At 39.5% G+C, this 14,224-nt stretch overlaps 1 protein-coding gene across 1 annotated transcript in view; it reads left to right on the top strand.

Moving 5' to 3' along the window:
• ralgapa2 (Ral GTPase activating protein catalytic subunit alpha 2) overlaps positions 1 to 14,224 on the top strand; it is a 105,956-nt gene that overhangs the window by 13,060 nt on the left and 78,672 nt on the right. The window contains exons 3-8 of the mRNA XM_017034777.2: positions 175 to 224; positions 10,761 to 10,818; positions 11,877 to 11,920; positions 12,032 to 12,212; positions 12,326 to 12,441; positions 13,346 to 13,484. Of these exons, the coding sequence (XP_016890266.1) occupies positions 175 to 224; positions 10,761 to 10,818; positions 11,877 to 11,920; positions 12,032 to 12,212; positions 12,326 to 12,441; positions 13,346 to 13,484 (588 nt within the window). The remainder of the gene's footprint in view (positions 1 to 174; positions 225 to 10,760; positions 10,819 to 11,876; positions 11,921 to 12,031; positions 12,213 to 12,325; positions 12,442 to 13,345; positions 13,485 to 14,224) is intronic.

Raw genomic sequence — 14,224 nt, 5'->3', positions numbered from 1 at the left:
CCCAAAAAAAAAAAAAAAAAATCTCTTGCGACCCACCTGAGGGTCGCGACATCAGTCTTTGGGAAACAGTGCTCTAAGTGTCCAATTCTATGTTAACTGTCAGAGCTAACCAAGTGTAGCTCGAGGGTGTTACAGTGTTTGTCTAAGAAAAACCTTTGTTTTTATCTTTTCCAGGGAACAAATCTCAAAGGGAGGAGCTGGACTCCATCCTCTTTATTTTTGAAGTAAGTCATTGGTTCTTTTTCCTGCTCTATGATTTTCACTGCTATACTGGGTTGACCTGTTTATGGCTGACCTCTGGGCTGGAATCGCCGTCTCCATGGTGACGTACAACGTACCATAGTTTACTCCCTGCTTTTGCCTTAAAAAAATGCCTGGAAATGAGCAGCATACTGGGCTCTATAGCACCTCCTTCTGTACAGTTTAACCCTGTGACGATTGTGATCGTGCAGGTTAAAGTCCCTTTCCTTGTTTTCCCATCTGACTACAGAGGCAGCTCCAGTTTCCAATACAAACAGTCAGCTCTCTTGTTACATTTGCACAGGGCAGGGCTGTAGAGGAAAGCAGCAAATCAAAACAGCAACAACAAAAAAAAAAACAGCAGTCTGTCAGTCTGTTTGTCCCCTCCATGTTTGGTCTGTACTGTCCTAGATTTTCTGATCATTTGGATTATTTGAGTCACACCTGCTGGTTAGTTTATTTTTATTTTATTTTATTTTTTGAAAGAAATTGGAAAATATTAATGTTCTTTCAACCAATTCATGTTTTCTACAATAGTGCAGTTGAAAGAATACTGATGGCCATGCAGTGTTTGGTAGAAATTGTTGACCTTAGTTCAGATCCTCATTGTTGTCCACTCAGGGTTTGTGTATTTTTTAAAGAAAAAAGCACAAGCAGAGCTGTGTTTGGTAAAAAAAAAAAGAAAGGTCAGAACATAAAAGGATTTTAAAAATAAAGTTTTTTTTCTGTCTGTTTCTACTGAAAGACCCCCCCCTCCCCCATTACCACCATCGTCACCACCACCAGCCAACGTTTAATCATCGGTAGATAAGGCCCTGGGTCCATGTCTGCTCCACGTTGATTGAGTCATCATTTGCAGAAAAAACATAATATTGAAAGCAGCTTAACCCCCTGTGTGTCCTCTCTTAGCCCCCACCTTCTACAACATGTGCTTTTAGCCATGCACCAGGCAGATAAGCTGACTGTGTGTGTGGTGTGGTCCCATGTGTTACGTAACTCAGGACTAGATGACAGATCCCTGAAGGGTGAGCGTCGTAGTCACAGACTGCTTCAAAAATGTCTGTGTCTGTCATTTTATTTTTGTTCAAACATCCCAACGTTTCATCTTATATCCAGCTAATCCTGTGAATGGATGTTGAGTGTGTGGGTGGGCAGGAGCTGAGAAGTAAAATGCAAAATTTCTGTGATTCTCTGGTTTGGACCTTCATGTATGAGGAAAAAATACGAGAAATTTGGAAAAATATTAAGGGAAAAAAAAGAGAATACTATTGATGACGAAAATTATAATAAAAAATATAGTGCAAATTGTAGCCTCAGTTTCCTGTTCTTAGCTGAAAGGAGTGGCACCCGGTGTGGTCTTCTGCTGCTGTAGCCCATCTGCCTCAAAGTTGGACGTACTGTGCGTTCAGAGATGCTCTTCTGCCTACCTTGGTTGTAACGGGTGGTTATTTGAGTCACTGTTGCCTTTCTATCAGCTCGAACCAGTCTGGCCATTCTCCTCTGACCTCTGGCATCAACAAGGCATTTCCGCCCACAGAACTGCCGCTCACTGGATATTTTTTCTTTTTCGGACCATTCTCTGTAAACCCTAGAGATGGTTGTGCGTGAAAATCCCAGTAGATCAGCAGTTTCTGAAATACTCAGACCAGCCCTTCTGGCACCAACAACCATGCCACGTTCAAAGTCACTCAAATCACCTTTCTTCCCCATACTGATGCTCGGTTTGAACTGCAGGAGATTGTCTTGACCATGTCTACATGCCTAAATGCACTGAGTTGCCACCATGTGATTGGCTGATCAGAAATTAAGTGTTAACGAGCAGTTGGACAGGTGTACCTAATAAAGTGGCCGGTGAGTGTATATGTCTATATGTATATATGTCTATATGTACATATATGTACACATATATATGTCTATATGTATATATGTCAATATGTACATATATGTACACATATACTGTATATGTCTATATGTATATATGTCTATATGTACATATATGTACACATATATATGTCTATATGTATATATGTCAATATGTACATATATGTACACATATACTGTATATGTCTATATGTACATATATGCACATATGTGTACATATATGTACATAAAATATATAAAATATATTCGTGTATGTATATGCATACTATAAAAATACGGTATTGAAGACGTTTAGCTCTGAGGTAAATTCAATATGAGGAGCCATATATATTTTGTCTCAATATAACCTGTAATTTTAACAGCGTTTTTTATACCAGATTGGAATTTGCGTTCCATTACACTTACCTGAGTCCTACTTAGCATTTAAATTTGCCTGCACACACAGAGCAGATGTTTGTGTGTGTGTGTGTGTGTGTGTTTGCCCTGAGCTGCCTATATTCAGATTACTTCACTGTCATGATGAGGTATGTGACCCCGTTTCCTCGGGCTTCTCTGAGGAACCATGATCCTCACGTTGAACCAGGCTTTTGGGTAATGGATATCTCGGGGGAATAATCTCCTCTCCCTCCCCCAAAACGACTACAACACCCCACCTCCCCCCCCCCCCCCCCCCCCCCCCCCCCCAACAACGGCCCTCATTGCCCTCCAGGATTTCTTTGTGTCTGCTGCCACAGACAAATATGTTGTAGTTGCTTCTGCTGCACCAAAACAGACGGAGGAGAGACTTGATCTCCATGAGAACAGACCACGGTGTCATGGTCTCATCGTGTTATATTTAAACCTTAAATAGGCTGCAAGGAACGGTAAACTTTGGTAACGTAATTTAACGGCTACTATTAAAAAAACAAAACAAAGAGCTTTTTAATTACATCGATTAAGAAACAAAGTGTTAAACACTGAACTGAATACGTTGTTTGTTCCTGGTGGTTTGTTTTCATTGTCATTTAATTATTTGTTTATAGACGTCATCGTCTGTGTCTTGGCCTGAACCAACCGTAGTGACAAAGACGCATTCAAACTGATGCAGTAAAATATCACTGACCTCAAAAAGTGGTGGCAAGATTCACTATGAAATTACCACCAACATGTATAAGAAATTGAAACAGGCTACTCCATTACAGACTATGGTATCAGGCTGTGAATTCAGAAGAACGGTGGAAATGCCCTGTTGTTTCAGAAGTAATTCATTTTATATAGAAGTTTAATAAGAGAGATATACAATATATATATATATATATATATATTTATTTATGAGCTATATTTTCCTCCAAAATTTAACCTTTCGCCGATGATACCGTACTATTAGTGAGGAACATCCGTATGACTTTGCTTACTTCACACGAGCGCCTCTGCAACTCCGTCCAATCAAAATGCATGTTCTGATACGTGCGCATAATTTCCCCAGTGTCGGATCAATAAAGTTCAACCTTAACCTTAACCATAATTGACTTGACCTCGTTTTAACTGCATTTCAGTGGAGACCGCATTCTTGAATAATGGTTGAGAAATACAGTAAATCATTTCCTGGTCCCATCTGATGACAAAGACACGTTCAAATTGTTAAGGACACGAAAGAACACGTTTTTTCCACAGTTACCGTTTCCGACCAGACCAGGACTTACGCAACATTCTTCGATTGTTTATAAACGCGTTCTAATAAAGCGAAGATGTGCTACAGTTACTTCACTGGTGTCAGACGTGTGCGCTGCACATGCAACAGATATAAAATACCACTGATCGCCCATGTCAAAAGTAAGGGCCTGGATGCAGGCGGCAAGTGGCGAAAAAAAGACAAAGCAAGAAAAAACAGGAAGTGGAAAGAGTTCCTTTCTTTACAGGAACACTGGTTCAAGTTCTTCCCACGTTCTGTTCCAACACCTGAACGTCTCTTAGCCTATGTAGAGACCTGATGTCTGGGTTTAATAGTGGGTTTTTAGAAGCATACTGTCACCTACTGGACTGGAGTGTGTAGTGTCATGGTATGACCAGTGACTTTTTGAGCTTTTTAACCAATTTGTGTTGTATTGTCGGAGTGTGTAGTGTCGCCACACATTGTTTAGTATTATTATATGCTAAAGGTATTTAACCTTTAGCATATATCACTGACTCGTTAGTGTCATGGTATGACCAGTGACGTTTGTGTTGTACCGTTACATACATACACACTGCCACACATTGTTTAGTATTATTATATGCTAAAGGTATTTAACCTTTAGCATATATCACTGACTCGTAGTACTTCATGAAGTACAGAAATACCAACAAAACTGGATGAGATATCTGTTCTTTTCAGGTTACAACTGAAGATTGTTTTTTTTTTTTTTGTTTGAATCATAACCAGTTCCCAGACCTACAGTCGTTTCAGTCTGTTTACTCTCACATGACTCTGATCCTGGTGCCACTGAGGTTGTGGGATGCAGGGGAATCTGGATCTTTCCATTTTTACTCCAGGATTTGACCTCACCATGACATGTCCTGCTGTCTGTTATCCGGACCTGACTCAGCGTTCTGAATTTCCTTTACTGTTCTGTGTTAAAACACCCTACGCTAGTTGTTTGGAAACTTGGAAACAGGTTTCTCACTAGATCGGGAAGACTAAAGATGAACTAATTCTAGAGAACAAAACAAAGACACTTTTATTCATCGCACAATGTTGTTGAATACTCTGAGAAGGAAATGACAGACAACATTTCCCACATGCCACATATCACGAAAAACAAAAAAGAAAAAGTGATCAAGGCTGAGGTTCTTGTACACTTATTTATGAAGTCATTTATTTTATTTACAGAAATAAAACCAATCTGTACTAAACACTTTTATGCAGGAATCAAACTGTGCTTTTACTCAACTCTGAAATGATCATGAACCAAAGTGGTAAAGGTTATCGTGAAGGTCCACGTGACGGAAGAAAACATGCCACAAGAGGAAACTTATTTTGAAAATCCTTAAAAAGTAAAGTATTTTAAAACCAGCGGTTCCCAACCTTTTTGGACCATTAACACAGAGACGATTGTTGGAGAATCGTTAGATTTTCAAAATAAAGGATCGTATAGACTTTGTTCTGTTAGTATTGGAGTCTGGATGACAGACTCCAAGATTTGGTGTTCTGTTAGTATTGGAGTCTGGATGATATTTTAGTTTGAAATTTTGCCAGATTACCTTTGAATGAAGTAAAGTAGTAAAAATGAAGTACATTTTTGATTGTGTCGCCCTGTGGCCCGGTAAAAAAAAAAAGACATACGGACCGGTACCGGTCTGCGGCCGTGGGACTAGAGACTCCCGATCTAAATAATCAAGAAGGTGCTTGTTAATGAATAATCCCCGTCTCAAATAGACGTGACAGTTACTGAACCGTACAAAGGAATAAACTGTGAGTTAGGAGATGAAAATGATCTTCACTTCAAGTTAAAAGACACTTCCAAAAAACCAGACCAGCAGACGTCTGTAGACCATCAGTGTGTGAGAAAAAAAAAAAAAACAACCCGCAAGACATTGCGTCATAGAGTCAGATGAGAAAAATAGAAAACAACTATTTTTGGGGGCCGTAGTTTTAAAGTCAGGTGATGCGTGAAGCCCAAAGAACACTTTCCTCACAGTGAGCAACCATAGTGGGGCTGCTGTAGTTCACCTCACCCAGAAATTCAAATGATGTGACGATGTAAAGAAACCAGAGAGTTTAGATAGAAAGAATGGACAAACGAACGAATCTGAGCAGAAAAACCAAAAGCAGCCCAGTTCAGTCCTGGTCCTCGTTTGTCTTTCCGTCTTTCACAGAAAATGGTAAACAAACAAACACTGGTCTCCAAAAAAAAAAAGCTCTTTACATTTTGGGGTGAAAGTTAAACTCAGTTTGTTTAGAAAATAGGTTTGGAATCTCATAGCTGTGTGTGAAGTAAATGATCTTTACCCCTAACCTCTGAGGTCTGCCCACCAGCAGGAGGTTGTTGGTTAATGCATGAAGGTACGTTAGGTAAAGGTCAGGGTTACAGAAAATAATAAAGTCACATGTCATGACTTTTTATGCTACCTGTCATTTCCAATTGAAACCTTTTGAAGCCCCTAAAAAAACATCTATGTTTTAAATAACAGCTATTTCACACTCCAACAACCAAACTCACCATGTTTAGGTTGGTTGACATTTTTATTTTGATGCAACTATTTTCGTTATTTTATTTTTTTAATGCTGAAGGTTTAAGCTACTGCATCTCACGTTTCACGTTGAACAGTGAAAAAAAAAAAAGCTGAGGGTTAACAATGAATCCTGTTGGTTTTACTTCTTCTCTTCTGCTGCCATCTACTGGCTGCAAAGAGAAATTAAAAGAGCCGATTTTTTTTTCATAAATGCAAAGAGGTTGAATTGGACCAGTTGTGTTTAAACTGTTTTTTTTTTTGTTTTTTTGATACACTTGAAGATTTTATAATATTTTTATAATATTTTATAATATATTAATGGACCAGTTGTGTTTAAACTGTTTTTTGTTTTTGTTTTGATACATTTGAAGATTTTATATTAATCTTTTTTAAGCTGTTAAATGGTGACTTTATGCAGCCTTTGTGACCTTTGCCTTATGTGAATGTTGATTGGTTAAATCACCATTTTGAAACCAACTCATCATGTCCACTTTAAAATCTATACTTGAACAACGAGTTCAACAAGAAGGTTTCATTTCCTGTTCTAATTATTCACCAAACTGTTGTGTTTTTATTCCACTCGACTCGACGTTAGTCCGACTTCTTCCCCTTGTGTGTCTGGAGACGTTTTCATCTTAAGATGATGCAGTCGTCTCATCCACAACCCAAACAATATTTAAATGACTGCGTTTCCGTCGAAGGAGGCTGCATGTCTGTCGCTGCCTTCTAAAAGCCCTTGTGGAAGAAGTTTATTCAGTGTCATGTTCGGGCCCTACGGATGGAAACCTAAGTGCGGATCATAAAAGCATTAAAGCTGCTGTAATGCTCCTATCTTTATGCTGGAGTACGGCTGCAGATTAGAGTAACTCCAGCAGCCTCCGGTGGAGCAGACTCGGTGTTTGCGTCACATCGTCCAGTAAATTCCACATTGTTGATGTGGCCGTGCCAGCTCCGCGGGGAATCTTTGTGAGCTGCCTCCTCCATCTCATTCCCACTCTCCCCTTTTCTGCTGCTGGTGTGGAGGGAGAAAGATGATGTTTTTCACGTCTGCCCACATACACACTCAGTCACTGAGGAGAGGCTTAAGGCCGCCTCTCCTGCTGTGTCGCTGCCCGGTAGAATGTCTCGGCCGTGGCTAGGAGATAGATTGGAGGAGGCCGGTGTGCAGAGGAGTCATAATCCCAGGAGGGATCAATAGCAGCGGGCAGCGACACATGCCTGTACGCGCATATCATCACACCTGTGAAATTAGAGGGAAGTTGAGCAGCACAGATCCTGCTCCCCCTTCACATAATGTGACTTTCAGTATCTCCTGTCTCCAAGAAGATGACGGGGATTTACTCTCAGAGGGCGAGAAACTCTCAAAACTGGAACGACCTCTGCAGAACCACCAAGCTGGATAAGAATGACATTTGCAGAGCACAGTTTTATTTGTTAGAGGGTTTTCATTTAGTTTTGTAGGAATTAAAACTTTAAAAAAAAAAGACACGTGCAGAGCAACGAACAGTTTGTTTTTTGTTCTCCAGTTTAACCCGTTGGACTTTCACTAAGGGTGTAAGAAAATTGAAAACAAATGACATTTTGTGATATTTTGTTTCGTGATACTGTATCGATATTCTTCAGCTCTGTATTGATTTTTTTTTTCTTTCCAATTCCCAGTCCAATATTCCTGGTGTTGGTTCATGTTCTTTTTCTTTTCTTTCTTCTCTAGTGATTCCAAATGTAGATCCCTCTGTTCCAGTGTCAGTAACCTGGTGTTCAGATGGTCTTTGTCTCTGTCTCTTTGTCTCTTGCTCCTGTATTGTGATACGTATCGTATCGCCAGATTCTTGCCAAGACACACCCCTAAATTTCACATGTTCCTAAATTAAATGTGCATCAGATGTTTGTCTTGTCGTAACGATCACCTTTCATCTAGTTAATCAGATGTTTGTCTTGTCGTAACGATCGCGTCACCTTTCATCTAGTTCTTGGCTCATCTGTAAAATTCTATTCAACACATTTAGTTTGCAGAAAAAAAACCTCAACAAACTCAGGATTTTTTTTTTTTGACACAGTAATTTTTTACATTCGTTTAGGTTTTGTGGACAACATGATTCAAAAAATCTAGTAGAAAACTGTCTGTGGTTGTTGACGTTAGGTTCTCCTCTGAGCGGTGGTCCGGTCGGCCGGTACCAGCCGTTACTGCGGACCAGTAATACCTCACCATTGTTGAAGGATCATTAAACTTTCAAAATAAATTAGACTTTCTTCTTTTAGTATTAAAGTCTGAATGACCTTTGACCTGTTGTTCTGAAACATTGACAGATTATCTTTGATTGGAAACAGTGAAGAGACATAACTGGATTACTTTGGAATGAAGTACATTAGTAAAAACTGAAGTACATTTTTATCAGTGGCCCAAATAACCTACGGACCAGCACCAGCCCCCGGACCGGGGGTTAGGCCCCCCCGTGCTAGAGAATTGAACAAATGTTTTACATGCCAACAAAACCAGGCTTTTGACATTTTTTATTTTTAAGTGAACTCCGACCAGGCTTCTCTGTCGTCGTCCTCTGCGTCTCTTTCTTTCCTGATTGGGTCGTCCTTGGCCGCTGAGCCGAGCTTGTTATCATGCTGTTCAGAGTCAGCTGTCTGGCTGAGTGGCTCAGAGCAGAATACGTAACACGGCAAAGGACAGACTCGACCTCCACATTGTAATCATGACAAGATGTATTGGGTGAGTGATTAGACTTTGATGAGAAGTGAGCCATTTTGAGGTGTCAATTACTTTGACCACATTATTAACCAGGAGGACACACACACACACACACACACACCGCTGTCACAGACGGACCAGGCTGGTCTGTTGATGTATTCTGTAATAATGGTGGACTCCAGAAAGGTCAGGTCACTCTAATTGAGTCGTGACGTTTGTCTCTGCTGTCCAGTGACACACAGGGTCGTCAGACAGCCTGAACTGAACTGAGTGAACGGAGCCTTTTTTCAACAAGGTTAAAGATCCCAATGATATAATGTGTAAAATTTCCATTTCCTTTTCCTGATTTAAAATCCAGTGTCTCTTCACTTCTCTCACCGTAAAGTGAAGGTAATTTCAACATGTAGGAGTGTGTACTGGCAACGATCTGATGTGATGCGATACGTATCGCGATACAGTCGCAATGATACAGTATATTGAAATATACTGCAATACTATAGGCACAACAATATATTGAGGTGTTTCTTCCCCTCGGTGCGAAAAAAAAATCCATAAAGTGATGAAAAAACACAGTTTAATGTATAATTACCTTTTTTAAACCACAATTACCACAAAAGCTTAAAGCTTAAAATTGTTGAATTAATTGAATTAATAAAGTTAGCTTAAAAGAGGGATCTACATTTGGAATCACTAGAGAAGAAAGAAAAGAAAAAGAACATGAACCAACACCAGGAATATTGGACTGGGAATTGGGGAGAAAAAAAAATCCATAAAGTGATGAAAAAACACAGTTTAATGTATAATTACCTTTTTTAAACCACAATTACCACAAAAGCTTAAAGCTAAAAATTGTTGAATTATTTTAATAGTTAGCTTAAAGGGTCATGAAAATAATACCACTCCATGCACTAGAGGCAGACTGTCGTTTGTTGTTGACTTGACACGTTGTTTTAAACGTTCAGCACTTTATAAAACATATGACACAGTGACGTCCAGCAAAGGGTTAATGTGCTAAGGCCTGATTGGTAAACTGGAACAAGTGATACGAGCTGCACCGTCATATACTGTAGGTTGTGTCTGGGGTTCAGGACTCCAGACTCATGAATGATTACTGAAGTACTGGCTGTCTCGACTCCTCACTTCCTGTCTGTGAGTAAAGTATCCAGTCTGTGCCCATGGTACAAAGACCTCTGGTACAGTTACTGTATCTCTGTAGAATACGTCATCTACCAGCATGAAAACAAAGACAGAACTTTAATCGACCAATGCGAAGGCTCGTCTCTGTTCTCCTTCTTCTTTTTCTTCTCCTTCTTCTTCTTCATCTTCGTCTTTTTCTTCTTCGTCTTTTTTCTTCATCTTTTTCTTCTTCTTCTTCTTCTCCTCCCTCCTTTTCTTCTTCTTCTTTTTCTTCTTCTTCTTCTCCTCCTTCATTGTCTTCTTCTTCTTCTTCTTCATCTTCGTCTTTTTCTTCTTCGTCTTTTTCGTCTTTTTCTTTTTCTTCTTCGTCTTTTTCGTCTTTTTCTTTTTCTTCTTCGTCTTCGAAGGCTCGTCTCTGTTCTCCTTCTTCGTCTTCGTCGTCTTCATCGTCTTCGTCTTCTTCGTCTCCGTCTTCTTCTTCTTCTTCTTCTTCATCTTCTTCTTCGTCTTCTAAACATCACTGCGAACGTTTCTCAAAACTGGATTGTTTTCGTTGTTGATCCTAAATCACCAACTCCAAATTTGCTGATGATATCATTATTTCTGTTTTCAGAAAATCCTGCAACTTCTGCCTGAGAAAATCTACAATCGGTGGCAGTTCCACAGTATAGGTATGTAAATGTCACTGCCGTTCATCAGTTCATGTGTCTTTGACAACAGTGCTGCACTCTCACTAAATAGTTTTTATTAGTTCTTTTAGCCTCATACCTGAGTTTTCCATGAATTCCTGGATAACTTTTTCTTTCACATTTTTCTCTCATTTTACAATAGTGTCAGTAAGAGCTTTTCTTCTACTCTATTAAATTCCTCTGACACTAAGGGTAGGCCAGGAAAAAGTGCTAATGATTTTCTTTTTTTTTTTTTTCTTTTTTTTTTTTTGTCCTTGCAGTGAAAAACTGCAAGGTCAGACATTTGTAAATGACCATGAAAGAGCTGAAGAAAACGCCTTTCACCGTCCTTTATTCTACACAACATGGAGCCAGATTTAATTTTTTAAATTTCTTTCTTTTCTACAGCCCAGTGTTATGAGAGCTATGAAAAAAGAAAAAAAAAACGTTCCAACTTCACGTGAACAAAATAGAATTGTTGTCCATTTAACCTTTTGTGTAAAGAATAATACAAGAGAAGCTTAAATATTCACAAATATCCAGGTGAAAAAAGGTTTTAAAGTTTAATTTCACTTTTGATAGTCCTGGCTGTGATGGCGCTCTACCAGACAAAACTACCACAAAAAGTATATGTAATAAAATATAATGACCTTCCAGTTTAAATTAACTCACTGACACAGTGAGTTCAAAACCTGGTCCTGTTTAGTTGAACACAACCTTTATTTATATGCAGGAATGGAAGAAAGACACACAAAAACCTGAGACCTGAGTCTTTTTTTCTTTTTCTTTGTGTTTAGTTTTTAATAGACATATACTACCCTCTAGTGGTAGAGAATGTTCCTTACTTAGTCCAGAAACTTGTGACAGTGACAGTCGATCAGATCCTGTGTAAGGTAAATCGTGCGACCCACCTGAGGGTTGCGACCCAGTCTTTGGTAAACAGTGGTATACACTACTAAATGGTTTGTCATTTGCATACAGTAAAAAACACAAACACAAAATTCAACATGAACGTGAACACGAAGAGCTGAATTTCTTTTTTATTTATTGTTTTATTTCAGGTTCTATTCTCAAAAAGCTTCTTCACACTGGAAATTCATTCAAGGTATGGTTTTATCTTTTACAACACAGGACACGACACACTGTAAAGCTGTGTTAAATTTAGGTTCAGGTTGGTGTGTCCATATTTAAATGGCAGCGATGTTCTCCTGCCCAGATTCGCTGCGAGGGGATCCGGCTTTTTCTTTTGTGGCTGCAGGCCCTGAGGGACAACTGTGCTGAGGAGCAGTTCCTCATCTTTGCCACTCTGGTGCCAGGGTTCCCTGCCGTGCCCTCCACCAGAGGGCCCTGTACACTGGACACAATCATCTACAACCCTTTCTCGAACCCCCCCGATGGTATGGAGGCAGGATTATAAAAGACATATAACAAATCTTCATGATCCACAGGGAAACGTAGAGATTTTTTTTTTCTCCTAATCCTGGTCTCTGTTTCCCATTGATCTGAGCAGCTAAAGTGGTGCCTGAAGAAATCACCCCGCTCGTCCCTGCGGTGGTGGGAGAAAAACTGGCAGATGACCAGACGTGTTTCATCCTCGAGACCCTGCTGAAGTACATGGTCATTCAGGTGGAGTACAAATCACATGACGCCGTGCACTTTACAGGTGTTCAACAAAAAAAAGAGATATATTCTTTAGTCCACTGTCGTTAAGAAATTTTCCACCAAATAAACTACTTTGTTAACATTTTGTTAAGATTGAAATGTCTTCTAGGCCAACGGTCCCCGACCTTTTGTACCAAGGCGCAGTCGGCCGTTACTGCGGACCAGTAATACTGCTCCATCGTTGAAGGATCATTAAATTTTCAAAATCAAACCATCCTTTAGACTTTCTTCTGTCAGCATCACAGTCTGAATGACCTTTGACCTGTTGTTTTGAAACATTGACAGAGTATCTTTGAATGAAAACAGTAAAGGGATATGACTGGATTATTTTGGAATGAAGTAAATTAGTAAAAACTGAAGTACATTTTTTTCACTGAGGCCTAGTTACAAATGTCCTATGGACCGGTACCGGTCCCCCGGACCAGGGGTTGAAGACCCCTTTTGTGTCTCATTGCTCTGACTCAGTGTGTTTATAAAATTTCTGAGAGCCTCAAAACAATGCAGGAAGGGACTGATAAAAAAATGTTATTTAAAAAATAAATTTAAATTTTTTTTTTTAAAATGAAGTAAATTATTCAAAATACCTAATGTTGATTTCATCGTGTCTGTGTAGCCGCCGTGGTCATGTGGTCTCGGGATGTCGTTGTCTTAATTTCAGTTGTAAGCAGCAGTGAAAACCATGTTGGTGGTATGTAAAAGAATTACGCCCGCAGCCCAGACTTCCGTCTCCTTTGTGCACAGCGCCTGAAGGAGGACCTTCAGACTGTTGTGTTTGGAACAATGCACCAATTCTGTCTGAGTGACGCTGGAACACTCCGCTCCTCCTGTCGCCTAACCTTGTCTGCCTCTGTGCTTGTCTGTCTGCCAGGCATCCAGTTTAGAATGGAAGAACAAAGAAAACCAGAACACGGGCTTCAGGTTCCTCTTCAGCCTGTTCAAAAAGTACTACCTTCCACATCTGTTCCCCTCCTTCACCAAGCTCACAAACCTCTACAAGCCTTTATTAGGTAAGCCTAAATATTGCTCATCGATTTGTGCAGTCATGTCTAGTACTTGGCAAGAATCTGCCGATACGATATATCTATCACAATACACCGATACGATATATTGCGATATATTGCGATACTGTAGGCGCCACGATATATTGAGTTGATCTTAAACGTTTTATTTCTAGTAAAACTGTCAGTATAGTAAACACAAAATGTTGTTACATTCTTAATAAAAAAAAATCAATACAGTGCTGTAGAAGATCGATACAGTATTGTGAAATGAAATATCGCAATATTTCAGCGTATCGATATTTTTCGTACACACCTAAAAGTTACACATGTTTTAGTAGCACACAGCTGATCACCACATCGTCACAAATGTAAACCTAAATCTTCATCCGTACCCTAACTCAGGTGTGTTCAAAGTCTGGTTCGGGGCCAGTTGTGGCCCATGGTCAATTTTTATATTTAATGACAGCCTCTGTCATTAAATGCATCACATGTGGCTCGCCAGTGCACATGATACACAGGAATTCAAACCTCTAGATCATATGTGTCTCAACTCAAGGCCCGGGGGCCAAATGCGGCCCGCCAAGCCGTTTTTATGTGGCCCGCGGGAGCTCAAAAAGCATTTACTAAAGAGTTTCTTAACCTCTATTCTGTAAATTATTATTATTAGTTTTATATTTTTATTATATTAATAATTATTACTATTATTTAAATAAAGAAAGTAAATGGATATGAATGAATTCTTTGAA

This window comes from Cynoglossus semilaevis, chromosome 1, assembly GCF_000523025.1.
Source record: "Cynoglossus semilaevis isolate Cse_v1.0 chromosome 1, Cse_v1.0, whole genome shotgun sequence".
NCBI classification, from domain to species: domain Eukaryota; kingdom Metazoa; phylum Chordata; class Actinopteri; order Pleuronectiformes; family Cynoglossidae; genus Cynoglossus; species Cynoglossus semilaevis.
The sequence above is the reverse complement of the archived record's forward strand: the minus strand, read 5'-3'. Positions and strand labels throughout refer to the sequence as shown.